This window comes from Accipiter gentilis, chromosome Z (assembly GCF_929443795.1).
Source record: "Accipiter gentilis chromosome Z, bAccGen1.1, whole genome shotgun sequence".
NCBI classification, from domain to species: Eukaryota; Metazoa; Chordata; class Aves; order Accipitriformes; family Accipitridae; genus Astur; species Astur gentilis.
In genome coordinates, this window is record NC_064919.1 from 2,878,704 (window position 1) to 2,898,237 (window position 19,534).

Sequence of the window (19,534 nt, forward strand, 5' to 3'; positions counted from 1 at the left end):
ACTCCTGACTCGTCCCCTGCTCCAATGTGGGGTCCCTCCCACGGGAGGCAGTCCTCCATGAACTTCTCCGTCGTGGGTCCTTCCTACAGGCTGCAGTCCTTCAGGCACAGCGTGCTCCAGCACGGGCTTTCCCCTGGAGTCCCCGCCATCTTGTGGGGCATCCATCCCCCTGCTCCAGCGTGGGCTCCTCTCTTCCTGGGCTGCAGGTGGGCATCTGCTCCCCCACTCCCCTCCGTGGGCTGGGGGGGGACAGCCTGCCATCTCACCACAGGCTGCGGGGGCATCCCATCGTCCAGCGTTCCTCCTCCCCTTCCTCCTTCACTGACCTCAGTATCCACAGAGGGGTTCCTCTCACATTCCAGTCTCCTTCCCCACTGCACGTTTTCCCTTCTTAAATACCTTCTCCCAGAGGTGAGAGAGCAACCACTGTTGCTGATGGGCTCAGCCTTGGCCAGAGGCAGGTCCGACTTGGAGCTGGGAAAGCTTCTAGCAGCTTCTCACAGGAGCTGGCCCTGTAGCCTCCTCCTCTGCTACCAAGACTCCGCCACACAAACACAAAACATACGTCATGCCCAGTATATAAATCAGGGGAAGTTGGCCAGGGGTGTGGATCGCTGCTCAGGAGCTAACTGGGCATTGGTTGGCAAGTGGTGAGCAATTGCATTGTGCATCACTTGTTTTATATATTCTAATTTGTTTGTTATCGTTATTATTGTAATTTTATTATTGTTATTTTTATCATTATTATTTTCTTCCTTTCTGCTCTGTTAAACTGTTCTTATCTAAACCCATGAGTTTTACCTTTTTATTTTCTGGTTTTTTTTCCTCGATTCTTTCCCTCCATCACAGTGGGTAGGGGGGAAGTGAGTGAGCGGCTGCATGGTGTTTAGTTGCTGGCTGGCGTTAAACCACAAGTACTTACCTGAAATAAGTATTGTCTTAGCAACTGTAGTATTAGCTGAATCAATATATTTACTATGGTGGTAAATTTAGGGAACTCTTCTGTCAGCAAATAGGGTTTTTCATCAGGCAGGCAAATGAAATAAAATATTCTTTATCGTACATGTAGAAAGAGAGAGGATGTTTAAAATAAGAATTAGCTGTACACGTCAATTGGACTGCAAATTAGCCAGTTCCAGTGTTGACTGGAAGCAGGTCCATACCTGAAGCACCAGTGATACTAAATGTGTTTGTTTCTTGATGCTTGTGCATTTCAAGTCAGGCCCATCATATCACGTTGTTAAAGTTTCTGCTTTTTTTGTTTTTGTCATTTATTATCAGTTGTCAGTAAGGAAGTTTTCCTGTTCACTGCCAATCTGAAGTCAAAGTTTAAGCTAAGTACTTATTTTTCTGAGAGGGACATACTGAAAAATGTTTTTGACTGTATTGAAAATATTCTTGATTACTCTTAAGTACCCCTAGGCATCTCCAAGATGTAGATAAGACATATGAAATTTAATAGGAAGATAGCTTTAGAAATTGTGAAGTATTTCCCAAGATAGCTAGTCTGGATTTGTCTGAATTATAAGCTTCATAAAGTTGCCATTTTCCATTTGCAATTAAATCCTTTAAGATATTTGTTTTGAATTCTCTGGATATTTCAGCTGCAGTGTACATACTCTGCTGGCCTACTGAGCTTTCTTCACCATGTCAGCTTTATGCACTGTGCGTGACGAAAGCTCCTGGTGGGACACAGGAAAAATGGGTTCTCCTGTTTCTCGTCATCCCTTAACTGAAGTATATTTTGGCTTAGGAACAGGCATAGTGGACCTCATTCTTGTTTTATTTCTGCTTCATGCTGAGAGTTAGTAGCTCAGTTGTACTTTGCAGCCATTGTAAACCTCTGTGCTTGAAGGAAAACTGTCTTGATTTTTAGAGTAATAACTGCTTGTCTGAAAAGATGGACAAGGTGATTCTGATTGATCGTGTTGTCAGTGTGCCAGGTGCACTGCAGGTTGTCCTGAATGTTGGATCAAAGACCAAGCCCAACATATAACATTGTGGTGATAGTTTCTTTTACAGTTCTGCACGCGGGGCTTCACAAAGCCTCAGAGTGCAAGTTTGAGTGAATGTCATATTTATGCATAGCACCATTAGTGTATAATACATGCAAATCTTGGTCTCCTTGTTTACCTGAAGAAGATGCTAAACGATATTCTTTCTTTGCTTTTTTCCTTCTTGTCCTAAGTACTAGAGTATACCTTGAAAACATCCAGCTTATTTTCTAACATATGATCCTGTAATTCCTCTAGCACAACCTGTGTGTTATAAACCCATCCCAAGAAACAAGATGTTGAGTAAGTGGACTAGATTTAAATAAAAACAGGCACCACAGTCAAAAACAAATCTGGAAGTGTTTTCAAGGGAGAAATATGTTAACAGGAAGACTTGGTAGTGAAAGAGCCATTACATAAAGGCATTATGGAAATACAGTGAAATGAGGGATAAATAGATGTGCTCATACACACAATCTGTATCACTCTTGAAGAGATACAGAAGAATAATAGTCCGTGTAGTGAAAGAGTATCTTCCCACTGAAGCATACGATTAAATCTTGTGAAATAAAATCTGAACGATTGGGAATTGTGTATCTGTATGTTGAGAATTCCCAAGCTGCAAGGCTGTGTTAACGTAGCTGCCCACCTCCAAGCCAAGGAGAAATATTTCTGAGCAAGCAGAGCCATCAAAATCAACAAAACTAATATAAATGCAAACTTACCTTTGATACATGGTAGTCATTAAGTAAAAAATCAGTGGAGGTTTCTGGATACTTTATTTTAAATGTTTGTGTTTTGGAATAGCAGAGTTTGAAGTTCAGAAGAATAAACTACTGGCTATCGCAGTGATCACTTACTGAGTCCTTCTTTGCTTTGTCTGTATTTCTTTCTTGCCCATGTAGGCAAATCAGGCTAAAAAGTTTTCAGGTAGCAGCTGTATGTTCCTGCCTTGTTCTGTCACCTCAGTTGTACCAGGTAATGAACCAAATCTGAGAACTGGTAATTTAAAAGTATAGCCTTTAAAAAAAATGAGGTAGGGGAGAAAGACAGTTTTAACTCAGATTAGGTCCTTGCTCTGGTTTAACTCGGATCTGATTTTCTGAACCGGTTTGCTATGCATTGCTACAAACAGTTCTGTCAGCACAGCTGAGAGGGGGTAGTGTGGGTAGGGGGTGGGACCGCTTAAGTCGTTTTGCAAAGATGTGTTTGGGAATACGTCCTTTGATTCTAAGACCTGGGGCAGGAGCTGTCTTTGTTCTGTATTTGTTCTCTATGACACAGTGGGGTACTTGTTATCTGTCCAGATGAAGTCGGATACAGCTTTCCCTTGGGTTGGATTTAACATTTCTCAGCATAAGAAATTGTCCTCAATTTTTAGAAATTTCAAGCATGTTCTGATAATGGCAGCATGAAAGCTCCAGGTTATCTCACTCAGTGTTATGTCCACTCGTGATAATGAAACTTTTATTTCCAACAAGATGCAATAGATGCTTAACTACCATGCTAAGTGAGATTTCATATCTGTAGCAAATGCCAGCTAGTATCCTGACTTGTACTTTATTTCTTAAGACATGATTTTCTGTTGTCAGTGACTCAGAAACAGACAATGACATTTTTGGCACACAGTGCCATTTGTTCTCCATTGTTGCTCCTTCTAAATAGGTTATAGCTCTTGATTTCTAGCATTACATTCATGTGAATCATCCCACCAACTTCACTAATATCAGATAGGTTGAACGTACGTTCCTGCAGGAGTGCTTTAAGTTCTTGTTCATTATCATTCTGTGGGCAATTAAAGATTTTTTTAAAAAATTTTGTCTTTTCATTCTTTGCTCTGTTATTTCTACTCTCCTTGTCTTTCTTTCTGGTGACTATTTAAGTAGTCATAAAAATTAGGATAAATCCCTAAGGAGCAATTGTGAGAGGGCCACACCAAAATAACCAGAAGTTTGAAATCTTGGCTATGTGAGGTAGTTGGTCAAGGGAGGAGGGGAGTAATGGAAATATGCTGAGATGGGAAATCTAGTTCCCTAATGATACCAACCTATACCTGCATTTTCTTGGGATGAGAGAGAGATAGCGAATACCTGGTTTGCATCAGACAGAAATTGAATTTTTAAAAGCTAGTAGCCTGTTCCTACTAGCCTGTTCCAAGATCAGATGTTGTCTACCCAGGGAGGTCCAGAGGAATCATTTAAAAGAATATTGTTTAGAAAATTCCTGCAAATTACAATCTTTAGGGAGTACTATTAACAGGAATATAAGAAAGCTTTATACCTGTGGTAGTGTTAAACTATCCAGCTTTCCACAAAAGGACCGTGGTGTACATAAAACAGTATTTTTTCTTTGTTTGCCTGTTCTATCTGCATTTATCTGCTGTTCTATAGCAGTCTGGGATAGCAGATCAATAAATTTTAATGTTTTACTTTATGGGAAATGCTGGTAAATCCCAACATCTGATCTGCCCTCCCCTCCCCCCCCCAAAAAAAAAAAAAAGAGTAATGTGAGGCTGGCCAAACATGGGAATGTGGGAATGGGGCCCAGAGAAGTTGTGGAATCACCACTGTTGCACATGTTCAGAACTTGACTGGACGAGTGCCTCAGCACTCTGTTCGGTTAAGACCTGCTTTTTTAGGAGGTTGGACAAGTTGACCTCCAAAGGTCCCTTCCAGTATGCATGATGCTGTGGTGCAGTGCCTCTGTGTTTTGGATAAGAAACATGATACTTGGCAAGGTCTACTTTTGTGTCAGTTGTCAACTTAAGTTGTCGTATGTAAAAATCTCCAGTGATTCTACCTTTACAAGACATGTTGTGCCCTTTCAGTTGTTTGGACATGTCTAGCAGTGCCGCAGAACAACCGAGCAAGTTTGTTCCACCATGGGACTGTGGCGAGGTTGACCAGTGGAAGTGCACAACGGGAAGTCTGGTCTGAGGAAAACAATCAATAGCTTTGTTATTCCCATGCTTGTTCTGTAATGGCAGGGTGAATGAAACCAGGCAACTGGAGTAGAGTGGGTGAGGGGAAGTTTGGAATGAGGAGTTGAGTTGGCAGTGTCTCTGTGAAAGCACTCGAAAGGACGAATGAGGACAGCTTGGGGAGGGAGTGGAATGGCACTAGAAGCTCTTGGGGTGGAATGAAGCCAAGTGGGACTGGGAGCTTGTGAGAGAAATAGGAGAGGATGATTAAGAGGCACTTAAATATGGGGGAGGAGGAGGAATTTGAGGATGAGAGAAGCATTAGGGTCATTCTTAAAGCTGAAGAGAGGAAGGTCAGACAAAAAACTGAATAGGTCCTTATCAGGTAAGCACCTTCATTCTGCACATCAACAAAGGCAGAAGTGCAGTGAAAAAAAGCAAATGTGATTATGCTTTCTGTATTGGGTTTGTATGGCAAGGTTTTGGTAGCGGCAGGGCTACAGCGGTAGCTTCTGTGAGAAGCTGCTAGAAGCTTCCCCCATGTCTGATAAAGCCAAAGCCAGCCGGCTCCAAGACAGACCCGCCACTGGCCAAGGCCAAGCCCATCAGCGATGGTGGTAGCACCTCTGTGGCAACATATTTAAGAAGGGAAAAAAGTTGCTGGGGCACAGAAACTGCAGAGAGACAAGTGAGAACATGTAAGAGAAACAACCCTACAGACCCCCAGGTCAGTGAAGAAGAAGGGGGAGGAGATGATCCAGGCACGGGAGCAGAGATTCCCCTACAGCTGGTGGGGAAGACCCTGGTGAGGCAGGCTGCCTCCCTGCAGCCCAGGGAGGTCCACAGGGGAGCAGATCTCCACCTGCAGCCCGTGGAGGACCCCACGCTGGAGCAGGTGGGTGCCCGAAAGAGGCTGTGACCCTGTGGGAAGCGCACACTGGAGCAGGCTCCTGGCAGGACCCGTGGCCCTGCAGGGGACCCATGCTGGAGCAGTCTGTGCCTGAAGGACTGCAGCCCATGGGAAGGACCCACAATGGAGCATTTCATGAAGGACTGTCTCCCATGGGATGGACCCCACACTGGAGCAGGGGAAGAGCGAGGAGTCCTCCCCCTGAGGAGGAAGGAGTGGCAGAGACAAGGTGTGATGAACTGACTGCAACCCCCATTCCCCGTCCCCTTGCGCTGCTGTGGGGAGAAGGTGGAGAAATCGGGAGTGCGGTTGAGCTGGGAAGGAGGGAGGCATGGGGGGAAGGTGTTCTAAGATTTCGGTTTATTTCTCATTACCTTATTCTGGTTTGATTGGCAATAAATTAATTTTCCCTAAGTCGAGTCTTTTTTGCCCATGACAGTAATTGGTGAGTAAGCTCTCCCTGTCCTTATCTGAACCCATGAGCCTTTGGTTATATTTTCTCTCCCCTGTCCAGCTGAGGCAGGGAGTGATAAGAGTGGCTTGGTGGGCACCTGGTGTCCAGCTGCGGTCAACCCACCACACCTTTGTTTTGTTAATGACTTGGATGATAATGGTGTAGAGAGTACATTTATTGATTTTACAGCGAGTACGAGACTGGGAGAGGGTTCAAGTTCTGTGAAGAATAAATTCAGAATTTCAAATGGCTTAGAAAAATTGGAGAAACAACATAAAAGAAATAATGCCATTTAAAAGGACAAATGTGAAGTTTAGGAAAAAAAATGCACTGTGGAAAGGCAGAAAGAGTAGTTTGCTCAGACTAGAGAAGAGTAAGAAAGACATGAAAGCAGTCTCCAGGTATGGGAAGGGATACTACAAAGAGAAGGGGCATAAACTTCCTAAGTGTCAGGAAGTAAAGGGCTATGGCAAAAGTTAGGAAAAAATATTCTCCTGAAAAGGGTAGTTTGACATTGGAACAATTTCTGTTTTCAGCCAAAATACTCATACTATGTCAAACAGAGTAGTTTAGTTGTCAGTAATACTGGGGTGTGTGGTTTCTCTGTAATTGCTGGAGAGTCTACACTACCACCCACCTTGCAAGGAGAGGAGAACTTCAGCTTTGGTGAGTGAGGTTTCCCCTTGCCTTCCATTCCTCCAGGCTGTCAACCGCAGTTGGGGGAAGCAGAGCAAAAGGCAGGAGGTCTGACAGTTTGGATGTCCATTGGGCACAAGATGAGGTTGAGGCATGAACTTGGCTAACAAGATGAACTTATCTTTAGGGAGGTTGTGGAGTACTCATCATGGGTATTTTTTTTAAAGAATTTAGCCAAGAGCCCACTGGACAGAAACTTAGATGTAGATGGCACTAACTTAAGTAGGAGAGTATTTTTACTTTCTCCACGTTGTTTTTTGTGTAAGACTGAGTTTAGTGCATGGGTGCTGAGCTAAGTTTGTGCAGGCAACCTTAATTTCGCTATTTCCTGATAGTTGTAGACTTGACAATGTTTTAATAGTGTCTTTGGGTAAGGAATGCACACGTAGTAAGTGTATATTATCATCTATGAAAACATGATATAGACACTTTTTAAGGTTTTATTCATTTGCCGGGTGATTTTATCTAGCTTGAAGGTGTTTTAATTCACTTAGAAAAATGGTTGCCAATAGAATGAGTCTGTCATACTGGGGAGTCTGGAACTGGACACAGCACTCCAGACATGTCTTAGCAGTACAGAGTAGAGGAGAAGGATCATGTCCCTCAACCTCCAGGCAGTGTTTTTCCTAAAGCAGTCCAGGATGTTGTTGCCAGGATCTTCTTCACTAATTTATTTCTTCAGGTCTCATTTTAAAATTTTGAGGAACATTAGATGTATAGTCCAGAAAAGATTTCCTGCTTTCTTCTAAATCGTGGATTTTTCCCTTTCCAGTCTATAGTAGCCTGAAATAATATTCATTATGTTTTGTGAAGTCAGAGACAGTAACTCAAAAGGTGTATCCATTGGAATGGAGAAATTTGCTTCAGCTGACTCTTGCAAGACTGAGAAATAGGTTGAAGTTGAGTTATTTTTAGGTATAGACTTATTTGGTAGTTGCTTTCCATTTAATTTGAAGCCTATACTTAATTCTCATGGTAGTTAAACATCTGGCTAGTTAACACACTTTAGTGGGAATATAAAAACAATATATCTCTGCTATACTGGGCATGGTTTGAAAGCATTTGAGTCCTAATTTCAAATAATTTTCATTGTGGAGTTCATGCTGTTTGAGATTTTAGGTGCTTTTGGTTTTGAACATCTCTGAGGACAATGCTCTGTCCCCTGTCCCTCTCCCCATGTTGTTTTTTTATCTTTATCAGATTTTTTGTGTCACCTTCCAGATTTGTGCCAAGTCTGCTAAACTTCATTTACGTCAAGAAAGTGTGTATTTTGTCTAGCATTGCTGATCTTTTATTACAAGGTTTGTTTGGTTTTTTTTAATTACTTCCCATCTGCTTTTCCCTCCTCATTTTCTGGTTTTTTTCTGCATCCTTTTTGATGGCTTACAGTAGAATTTAATAGCAAAGCATAGAGAGTCCAGAAGTTTTGGTTTCTCTAAGATTTTCTTTCTCTTCCTTTTTCCATCCTTCTCCAGCACAAGGAATTTAGGACAAATGGGGTTTGCTTCTTCGGACTGTGTCACATCTTTAAGCTGTTGTAACTGAAATGTTTCTTCTGCTTTCATTTGGGAGTAGGTTAAAAACATAAAGGATTGGAAGGTTTGATACATTATCATGTGGATTCTTGAAACATCTTTTTTACTGGGCTGTAATTGTTCTTGGTAGTTGATGTGGTATTTTTCTTTGCAGATTCATTTTGTCCTGTGTTTATACTGCTAATGTGACCTTATAATGCTCAGTACAGCTTTCATTTAATTACAAAAAAAGAATTCTTGTTTATGTAAGGGTACTTTAAAGGTGGTGCTATTTCAGTGCAGGTTTTACTGAAAATTGTCAGTTATGTGAGAAAATGTTTGTATTACTTATAATGCGCTTTTTAGGAGTCTCTTGTTACACTCAGTGAGGCTGATGCTGGTTTGTATTGTTTTCCATGCAACACAGCATAATGTATCTCTGCTTTTTCTTGTGTTAATTTTCAGGTAGTCTTGGGAGGGAATATGATCAGCTGCTATAGAGGTTGACATAAAAATAAGAACTTTAACATGGACAGACCTTAGTACGCGTGTATTTTGTTTACTTGACTTTTTAGGGTTAGACATTATCCATGTGATCATAAGGTGACATGAAGGTAGAATAACATAATGGATTGTTTACTGTTGTCCTGTAATTACTGTTCTTTTATCGATAAACTCTGTTGTAGCTGTTACATTTTTCAGCTACTACACTATTCAAATCAATAAGTTGTGTTTAACAGCAGCATTCCTTCTAAAAAGGCATCTAATCGTAGTCTGAAAGAGTTATGAAGAGTCCGCAACTTCCTGTGACTTAATAGTTAGTCATTGTCTTTTTTGTGTGTGATTATTTATTAATGTTAACCCAAAGAATGATAAAAGAGGTTTTAAGGGAAGTCCTTTGTTACTCATTTTAAAATAATATCTGGAATAATAAGGAAATCCTAGAAGATGAGAAAAGTGCTGATGGTGTGTCAGTACGTGGTAGAAGAGAGCAGTTCTATCCAAACAGTAATATTGCTTACCTGATTGTCACAACTTGGGTAAAATAAGGTGATCCTGATAGAAAATTCTATTAATAAATAATTAAATGACAGAATAAACTCTATTTGCTCAGATAATGAGTTTGCTTGATTACAGTTACTGCTTCTGTATAATAGATTTAAGATTTTGTGAAGGGAGTACTTTAAGGTAAATCTCATTCAAACCTCAAGGCTGTTTAGTATCAGTAAAATAGCCACGTCACAAGGCACTTAATGTCTTTCCAAAAAAGTTTTAAGTAACAGTTTTTAGGAGTGGTAGGCTTCCATAAATACTGCTTGGGAGTGATCTTGGGATATAATGTTAAATCATTACTAGTAACATCTGTTTTAAACCCAAGATTGGTAAAATGATAAATAGTAAAAAAATTATGTGGTATTATCCAGTTATTTGTCAAGTTAGGTATACAGTCTAAAAGACTAAACTAAAAAAGGAGGTCAGGTCTTCAGAACTGAAACAAGGAATTCAGGAAAAGTGGGGCACTTCTTGAGAAGCTGCCACTCTAGCAGTGTGTGTCCTGTGGAGTTTGGCTTGCATAATGCTGTCAGTTGGGATTTAAAAAATGGAAGGGGATGGAGAAACTGGAAAAAAATTAGTTCGAGTTAGAATCAAAATTTTGTACAAAGAGACTCTGCTAAGCTGGTTCAGTTTACCAGAAAGAAGAGATAGGACTTGACTGTTGCATCTAATCAAGTAAGGGAAAAGTAGAGACAAAACTTAACGTACAAAGGCCTAGTAATAACTAGTGACTGAAGCCTGAAGCCGGAGTAATTCAAACTGGAAATAAAGTACAAAAGACACTGACTAGCCTTTCAGACTATCTCAGCAAGTGATGAACTTTTTAGCTCTTAATAACGTGAGTTTGGGCGTGGATGTCTCTCTGGAAGAACTGCTGTGGTTAAAAACAAGTTACTGGTGTCAGAAATTGGTAGCTGGAGGAAATAAAAGGCCTCTGTTTAACAGTTTAACAGGAAGTAATTCTGATATCATTTTGTGGGCCTGTCTAGCCTGAAACTGAATCTTCCAAGCAAAAATCATGAATTTGTGGGGATGGTTTTTTGTCAGACTAAGTTGCATCTCCAGTCTCTTTCTTCCTACTCTTGTGGTGCTTCTATCTGCACCTCTGAGTTTGACAGTACCTGGCTGAACTCTGCTCTATCATGCATTCTGCACCTACAAAATTTAAGATGGTTCTCCTCCTTAGTAGAGATTGATTCAAACTGGTAGGAAATGCAATGTTTTCCACAAAATAGACAAAGAATTTAAAAGGTTGGTTTAGAATGATTGGTGGCTTTTCTTTAGCCCTTGTCTTGGAGTGGTTACTACTAGGACAGAGTGTTTAGGCTTGAGGCTAAACCAAACAATTTGATACATATGTTGGACCACATTGAAATGGTTCATGTAACAGGTAGAATTTATTTTTTTCAAGGACTGTGTTTGGGTAACTTTGCTTAGTAGCATGGCAAGTAAAAGCTCTCAGTATGTATGGCAAAAGGATCCACAATAAAAAGAGAACAGTTGTTCCCCCTTTTTTTCCCTGCTGAAAAGGAGCTGGAGGTGCTGTGAGATGGCAAGCTGAATAATGCCAGCACTGTGTGCTTGTGGCATTGAAGGCAAACTCAGTCCGCTGTTGTATTGGTAAGGAACGTACCTAGGGTGCTGTGTCTGGTTTGTCCCCTGATTTCAAGAAAGACGTTGAAAAATTGGAGAAGGGCTTGCAGGTGGCCAGCAGGATGATTAGTGTGTTAGAAGGATGATTAGCATGTTAGAGTACTCAGTCTTTGGAGAAACGTTCAAGTTTGTAGAGGAGAGAAGGCTTGGAGAGATTTCATCAGTCATCCAATACCTAGAAGGTAGTTGTGGAGGAGAAGTTGTTTTGTGTTCACAAGGATGCATGGTGAGAGGAGAAGTTTCATCTGGGTGTAAGAAAAAGAAAACCTGTTATAAATATTAAACATTGGAGTAAGTTCCTCAAAGGGATGATGGCATCTCCCTAACTGGAAATATTGAGGGCTCATCTTAGCAGCACCCCGGCTTCCCTGATGTTAGGACCTGTAAGGCCCAATGAATTAAGGTCCAACAGAAGGTGGGAGGCCAGATCATTTCCAGAGATCTTTTCTGACCTAGATTGCTCTATGATGCCATGGTTAGAGCTGAGAGGTAGCAGGGTTGTGGATTAGTCAGTAGCAGAGCTGTCTAAAGAAGTCTGATTACAGTTACTGACTTAGGCAATTAATGGAAATACTAGATTTTCAATTTTTAAAGCTGACCCAGTAAGGAAAATAAAATATACTTGCCTTGCTTTTTTATCTTTGTTCTTTTTATTGTTTTGTAGTAGAAAGTAAAAGAAGACCTACTGATGTGAAAAAATTCAAAATACAAGTATGATGCAGTCAGAATTTTAAGATCAAGTTAATTTAAATAATGAGCTAAAAGTATAATGTGTTTATATTATTCACATTGTTTGTATATATATTTATATAATAATGTAGTGCTGCTTTATGACAATCCAGCAGAAGCAAATCTGTGGACTGCATGTGTTTCACAGGGCTATTTGCTTTGCCTGCCAGATAGCTGAAATGAGGCAGTACTTCTTGGTTCAGCTGGCCAAATAGCATGTCTCAGGTAGAGGGCAGAGCAAAGACTTTTGAGATACTATATTAGTAAAGCTGGGAGAAATGATAAAATTGAAGAAACAGGTGTCCTACAGCAGGAAAAGCTGTGGGCAGAGCTGTAAGGCAGATTTCTTGAGGCAGATGCTGCTGCAAATAGGAGGTACGTACACTATGAGAATTTGGGGTATTTTAGTCTGATTGTGAAATAAGGTATCTCGATGATGCACTGATCTCTTCAGTAGCCTTGCATGCTCATTTCAGATGCACATGATTTGGTTCCGCATAGCATCCATTTTGCATATTTCTGTCATCAGAGTATCTGCGTTAGATGCAAAGTAGTCAAAGTGGGGTGATGATACTTATTCTTTGCATGTGCCCATTCTGGAAGGTGTTGGAGGAATCAGAAAGCTGGGTGCACCTCTCACCTTTCCCGAGTCTATTTTTGTCCACCTCCTCACCACGGAGTCTGGAGTAGAATTAGAAATACCTCGCTGTGTACAAGGATCTGGGCTACAGACCTGGATTCACTGCATTTCCAGCTGATTTGTCTGTCTTCTTTTCAGGAGTCTTCAGTTAATGGCAGACAGCCCTGCTGAAAGTCACACTATTACTTAAGAGTGAAGGGGGAGAGGAAAAAAAGTGGTTTTAAAGTACTAGACACATATGCATATGTCTGGGCTTTTTTAGCAGCTTTTGATGGTAGCCTAAGCAGAAATCATTTCCCTAGAGTTTTCCAGTCTCTCTCTCTCTCTCTCTCTTCTTCTTCTGTGGCTGTCCTGCAAATTACTTTGGTGTCTCTCCTAAGAGAAGGCTCTTTTAATAGTCTTCGAGTTTTTCTGTGTTCAGAGGCCTTTTTCTCTCCCAGCTGACCCATGGGATTGCTTGAGAGAAGATGACATTAAAAAAAGATTAAAAATTCTGGCTTTGTCCTGTAACTGCTTAGTATGTACAGAGATGAGGCTATTGAGAGTCAGTCTTCTCCACCCCATCTTTCAAGCCAGAATCCTGTTAAAACCAACAGTCTAGTACAGTCATCTTAAAATCTCATCCAAAACAGTGTTTTTATAAACTATCGCAGGGCAATTTCAGGTATATTATGAAGTAATGTTGTGCCAAGTCCTTGTGACTTATCCTTGTGATGTGCACTGACAAGAAAATCTGATTCTGTAATTAAAAAGCATTTCACACAACTGTTTTCCAAATAATTATATTGCTTCAACATTTCTTTTTGTCCTCATCAGCTGAGATGTAGCCCCATGCACTAGTGGAACAACACAATACAAATCTTCCACTGAATATAGCATTATGACATGTTACATGGGCTTTTTCTGAGGCTTCAATTGCAGGTTGTTAGTTCTTCATAAACATTAATTCCTTGAATTTTCCCTAGCATCTGCTGTTTGTGGAGGATTCTTACTGGTCTTTTAGAGGAAGGTGGTGGTGAAATGGATCTTCAAATTAATGTCCTGCTCATCAATGCACACTCATCTTGGGTACTGAGACTGGGAAAGCTAGGGAAGGTTCTTCAAAGTTCTTCTTAAAGCAGGAATCCAATGGTCCACAGTTCTGTGTGTTGAAGGAAATCATTCAGGCTGAATGCCCAGAAAATGGGAAATATACAGAAAGAGGTTATCTGAGAACATCATGGGTTTGAGGAGTTGAGTGATGTGAAAGAACACCTGCAAATTTTTCCTGTGAACACAGTTCTCCCAGGCAGCGTTCTCTTGCCTTCACCGCAGGATCACTTTTTCTGACCCCAGAGTTGCTTGCCTGACTTGCTAGATAACTGTCCATCTGCCTCAACAGAAGTATGGTTCTCCGTTCACTTAATTATTGATATTCTGCATATTTAAGAGAGTATTGTATGTATTCTTGTGGTTTAACCCCTCCCTGTAGGCAGCTAAGCCCCCCCCCCCCAGCCACTTGCTCACTCTCCCCGCAGTGGGATGGGGGAGACAATCAAAAGGGCAGAAGCAAGAGAAGTCATGGGATGAGACAAAGCAGTTTAATAGGGAAGGCAAAAGCCATGTGTGCAAGCAAAGCAAAATAAAGAACTGCAGGTATTTAGCCATTTCCAGGAAATTGTGCTCCGTCACACATAACGGTGACTTGGGAAGACAAACATCATAGCTCCAAATGTCCCCCCTTCCTTCTTTCCCCAGTTTTAGATGCTGAGCATGATGTCCTATGGTCTGGAATATCCCTTGGGTCAGTCGGGATCAGCTGTCCTGGCTGTGTCTTCTTCCAACTCCTTGTGCCCCCCCAGCCTGCTCGCTGGTGGGGTGGGGGGAGAAGCAGAAAAGGCCTTGGTGCTGTGCAAGCACTGCTCAGCAGTAATGTCCTGGTTTTGGCTGGGATAGAGTTAATTTTCTACTTAGTAGCTGGTGTAGTGCTGCCCTAAAACATCCCTGTGTAACGAACACTGTTTTCATCACAAATCCAAAACATAGCCCCGTACCAGCTACTGTAGAGAAAAATAATTACCCCACACAAAACCAGTATCTGTATTCAAAGCTGTTGCTACTACTCTTGATGATCATTTTGGACCTCGTGTTTTGCTGATAAGACTGTCATGTTGTAAACCTCCCAGGGGCTCTGTTGACGTTGTGCTGCCTCTTTTTGTATTATTTTGTTTATTTGATCATGTTTACATGCATATGTTTATGAAGGTCATTTCCAGCATTTCAAGAAAGTTAAACCGAAATAATTAAAATTTCAGTGTGTGGAATCGTGTTGACTCTGCCTTGTGTAAACAACCAAGTTGCTGACATGGTTGGGACGCTAATGCATATAGCTCGTAGTCCTCTGCTTTTTGAGCTTACAGGGTAAATAACACTGGAAGGTAGCTGCCGTGCAAATAACCTTTAGTGTCAGCTGCAGTCATGTACTTTATCAGCAAGTTCCACCACCATTTGGTAGAATGCAAAGATGTACTGAGATTCAGGGATTTTGGGATCCTTGCCAGTTTCTTTGTATTCTAGTGGTTAAAGATACTGCTCTTCTAGCATTTATTACTCCCCTCCTGTGCATCTTCCTTCTGGCTTTTTGCCGCTGTATGGAGCGTGCTCTAGGCAAATAGGTGAATTTTCTGGAAATTGTGATAAGTCCTAAGAAGTCTATATTAAATGTGTGGAAAAAGCAATTTTAACTTGAGCAGATCCGGGCAGGCTTTAAGGGTAATGGCAAGAAGCACACACTGCTAAGCTGATCTTCTGGCTAAATTTCTGATCTCTGCAACATGGAGATGGTGTAGCTGCTCATTAACATCAGCAGAACTGAGCAGAAGATAGTGTCTCTGAACCTTCTTTTTGTACAAGAGGTAGACATTTTAGCTGAACTTTTTCAAAAGCATTTAGTCTAAAGCAGACTGCAAATAATTGGCTTTCAGTGCTGAAGTTTGGCAAACCTAGAAGCAGTTGAAAACAGGGTCTTATAAGTGAAGAAAAGTGAAGTACAGCCTTAATTGACACATTGTTACTGATGTCATCTGTAGTGCCCTAAAAGCAGGAATAGATAAAATCTAATTAGACAGAAAATACTACTAGGATTAAAGTATGTATTTTTTGCTGTGTTCAGCCAATACAGAGAAGGGACTAGAACCAAACTGTCACCGAGCTTTCTCTTTGGAGAAAAACTGGGTATTACTCAGTCATTAGCCACATTGCACAAATTTAACACATACTTGTCCCTAGCTTGCTTAGGATGTCAGTTTACAAAGAATAAGACTCTAGTTCGACTGTATTCTAATAAAGTGGTGCAATACAAAGAAGCATTCTGGTAACTCCTGTTCAGATTATGTCAAGATAAACTTGATGGACTTGTGCTGTTTGAAAATTCTTGCGTGTTTTCTTCTTATGTTGTACTTGTGGGTTAGCACAACAATTATTTATAGCCTTTATTTGGAACATTTGTAGCATTGACTTAATTTCAGGTATTGCTAATGTAGAGCAAAATCATATACTACATTTTTGGCCACATTTCTAGCTGCATTTACACAATGAAGAATAACTGAAGTCTGTAGAAATCTGTGTATGAGTGCATTTGCTTAAGAGTCAGAATATATGACACAGTGTCTAGTTTGGTTTGAAGAGTACCACTATTATATAATCACAAGCTTGGTGGTCCAAAATTCCAGTACCACTTTACAGTGTACATACATTCCCTTAAGTCTATTGGGTTTGGTTGGTTTGGGGTTGTTTTTTTGTGTTTGTGCTGTTGAGGGGTTTTAAATTTAATTAATATTTGTTTGTGAATCCACCAGTTCTGGAGTTCCATTAATAGGCGTATGATGAAAATGCAGCCTTGTTGTCTCATGTGAAACCAGGAAAACAATATTTCTGCTGTCAAATTATTTTAAGTATTGCTGGGCATTGAGTTGAAGAGGCATAGAATATGCATAAGATATTTTGTGATAGAATACTTAAGTTTGCATGGGAAAGGAAGATACATACAAATAAATATACATTCACTTGGCAATAAACTTATTTACTGTAAATATTTCTTTAGGTGAAATAGTAACTTGTTTTTTAGGAATTATGCTTGCTGTAGCTAATGCAAAAAAAACAGTCACAAAAATATGTTTGTATAAGAATCATCTAAGCAACTGTGCAAAACAACACATTTAAAATAATCTGTATTTATTACAAGAAGCTTGATGATGGCATTTGTGAATTATGTGGAATGGTCAATGCATGCAGTTTCAAGATCACTGTGGCTTGAGACCGATGGCTAGAATAAACTGCAATTCCTGCATTTGCCTGTAAGCAACAATTCAGAGAGCTTTATAATTTTCCCACTGTTCATTTCTGCACCATCAGACTATAGTTGATTCGACACCTGTCTGTCAAAGAAAGGAAATCCAACCCTCTCATCTAACTTCTATTTGTCATCTAGACAAATATCAGTGAGGGATTGAACAAAATGCTGTGTTCACACAAACAATGCATAAAATACTATGTGCTTGTTTCATCCTCATTCTAATATCAAGTCCTCCCTCCAGTGGCTGCTGTAACAGTTTTTTACTTTGTCAAAATGAACTGGAAATTCTTTCTCTAAAAGCTAAATTCAGATTTATTTGTTTGTTTATTTTGGTGCTTCTAGCTTGGCAAGTGAACCTGTTAAGTTATCTACTCTTTCCTCAGTGGCAACGTCTTCATCTGTTAAAGGATGAAGAGGGGTATCCATTGTACAGACAAGAATGCCAGGGATTCTTGGTCTCTGCATTAATTTATCTGATTAGGCGCTGGGGGTTAGTTTAGCAAGGCAAATCTGTTCAGATAAATTTTATGTTTCTTCCCTTGGGTAATAACAAGTCTTTGAGCACCTGTACGTATTTTGTAACTGCCTTAACTTACCTATACCCAATTAAGAATTTTCAAATGTTGTGTAGGGGGGACTACCCAATTTGTATGACTAGAATAAATTTCACCTGGGCTATCACAAAACACTATCACTGTCATTTTCTAGCACTTCTAATAATTTTAACTGGAATGGGTTAGTTTCTTTTCTAAGTGATTTAATAGAATGTACATAGTTTTGTGCTGCAAATGTACAGACTGATGATGGACAAGATTTTGTATTCAGTGATCTTTTGTCAGTGGACTATTTGGAAGCATCTGAGAAAAGTCTTTAATGCCATCCACATCTGTGAATTGACATTTGAGTCACTTTAATATTTACATTGACTACGTTATACACTAGAAAATACAAAGAGAGTCTCTGGTTTTGCGGTTATTTTGTTGATTACTTTTGTTATGAGTGCTAAAGTGATTAAAGTGTTAGCCAAAAGTTGCACATTTTAACTGAATCATGTCGAGTTGTGTCCTAATTTAAAAAGCACACAATCTAAACAGATTGGAGTTGTGTCTTTAAAAGGCTTTTGGCTGTGTACTGTCATTTCCCATCAGCTTAGTCTGAACAGTCTTCTGCAAAGGAAGGTGTCAAAGTCTCCCATAGGTCCAACTTGTAGAATGGATTATTGGACTTTCTTGAACCCCAACTTAAAAAAAGCAAACAACTCCGCCACACCCCAAACCCTCTCTAAAGGCAACAGAAAAATAGCCTTTATTATGCTTTATTTATTTTTAGGTTTTTTTCTGCTGCCTTTACATTGAACTACTGTTACTTAGAAGAAACCATTTTGGGGTTCTTTCTTTCAGGTGTAAGTATTAGGGAGCCAGTATTATGGTTGGTAAATCGTATTGCTCTTTATTTGGAAGTTACAAATTGCTACAGAGATACAGTTCATGCAAACTCATCTATGATAAAGTGTATTGGGGAGGAGAATAAAACAAATTGGTGATGACTGACAGATAAAACAATCAAAAAAGATGAAGGGAAAAAGAATTCAATGCACAGAAGTCGTTTTGTTGAGAAGGAAGAAGCGCTGATTGTGACGTGGTAGTTTTCTCCCTTGGTGTCAGATTTAAGATGAAAGAGATTGCAGATTTGAATGTCTGAGTTGCCTTCTGTGCAATAGGAGAAATTTAGAAATATATTTTGCATGTAAATTCTCACCTTGAATTTACCGAGGTTTGTTCTATAGCTAGTCATTTATTCTATACATTTCAGTGCCAATAACGTATTGCAGAAATCACAGTGTTTAAAACTGTGTGCTCCCTGTAGTTTTACTAAAACAAAACTGTATAGTAGAGTAAGAACAATAAAATTGAGTTAATTGATGAAGAAAATCCTTAAAGATTGTGGAAATTCTGTTGATTATGTTTTGGTTTTTCTTGTATCTTTTACATTGGACTTACAAATGTCGTGCTTCTCCAAAAGGCTTATCATTTACTGATGTTACATTAGAATCACAAAAAAGAATCAATTAGATAGATGTCCTTTTAGGATTAGGGAGAAGTTAGTATTCATTCTTGTGAACTTGAATCTTTGACCAAACTTGATGCTGGAGTGTGTGTCACGCTTTGTTGTAAAATGTCTTAATCCAGGATGGTGTGATGAGACTTTAGAGTGCCCAGTACAAGTTTTGAAGGAGAGGAAGAAGTTAAATTTTAGCTTACATGTCATAGGGGTTTATAATACTCAGGGAAGTTGTGCTTTTGGAACAAGTTCTGGGGATTTTGTGATGCAAGCTGTAGCAAATGAGATCTGTTGAAGTACAAGTCAGTAAATTTGTTGATTTCCAACTCTTGTTGATTTTCAGGTTGTCCTTCAAAGATTAATGTACATTTACCTCAGTATTTTAAATGTGTTGACAGTTTGGGTAATGATGGCTCAGCTCCAGCAAGGAGGCCCAGATGAAAAAGAGAAGACTACTGCATTAAAGGGTATGAGTCTTTTTGCTTTCTTTTTAGATATATTGACATTCCAGAAACAATTATTAAGGAAAGGAAAATAGTTTGGTACATCTATGGGTTAGAATCTGGGAACTGCA

The 19,534-nt window shown here is 39.9% G+C and overlaps 1 protein-coding gene across 6 annotated transcripts in view; it reads left to right on the forward strand.

Moving 5' to 3' along the window:
- FAM172A (family with sequence similarity 172 member A) overlaps nucleotides 1-19,534 on the forward strand; it is a 272,071-nt gene that overhangs the window by 4,836 nt on the left and 247,701 nt on the right. For 4 of the 6 annotated variants that reach the window (XM_049795843.1, XM_049795848.1, XM_049795849.1 and 1 more), the window contains one exon: nucleotides 19,304-19,427. In XM_049795843.1, the coding sequence (XP_049651800.1) occupies nucleotides 19,304-19,427 (124 nt within the window). The remainder of the gene's footprint in view (nucleotides 1-19,303; nucleotides 19,428-19,534) is intronic. The other 2 variants (XM_049795847.1, XM_049795845.1) reach the window with 1 other exon arrangement.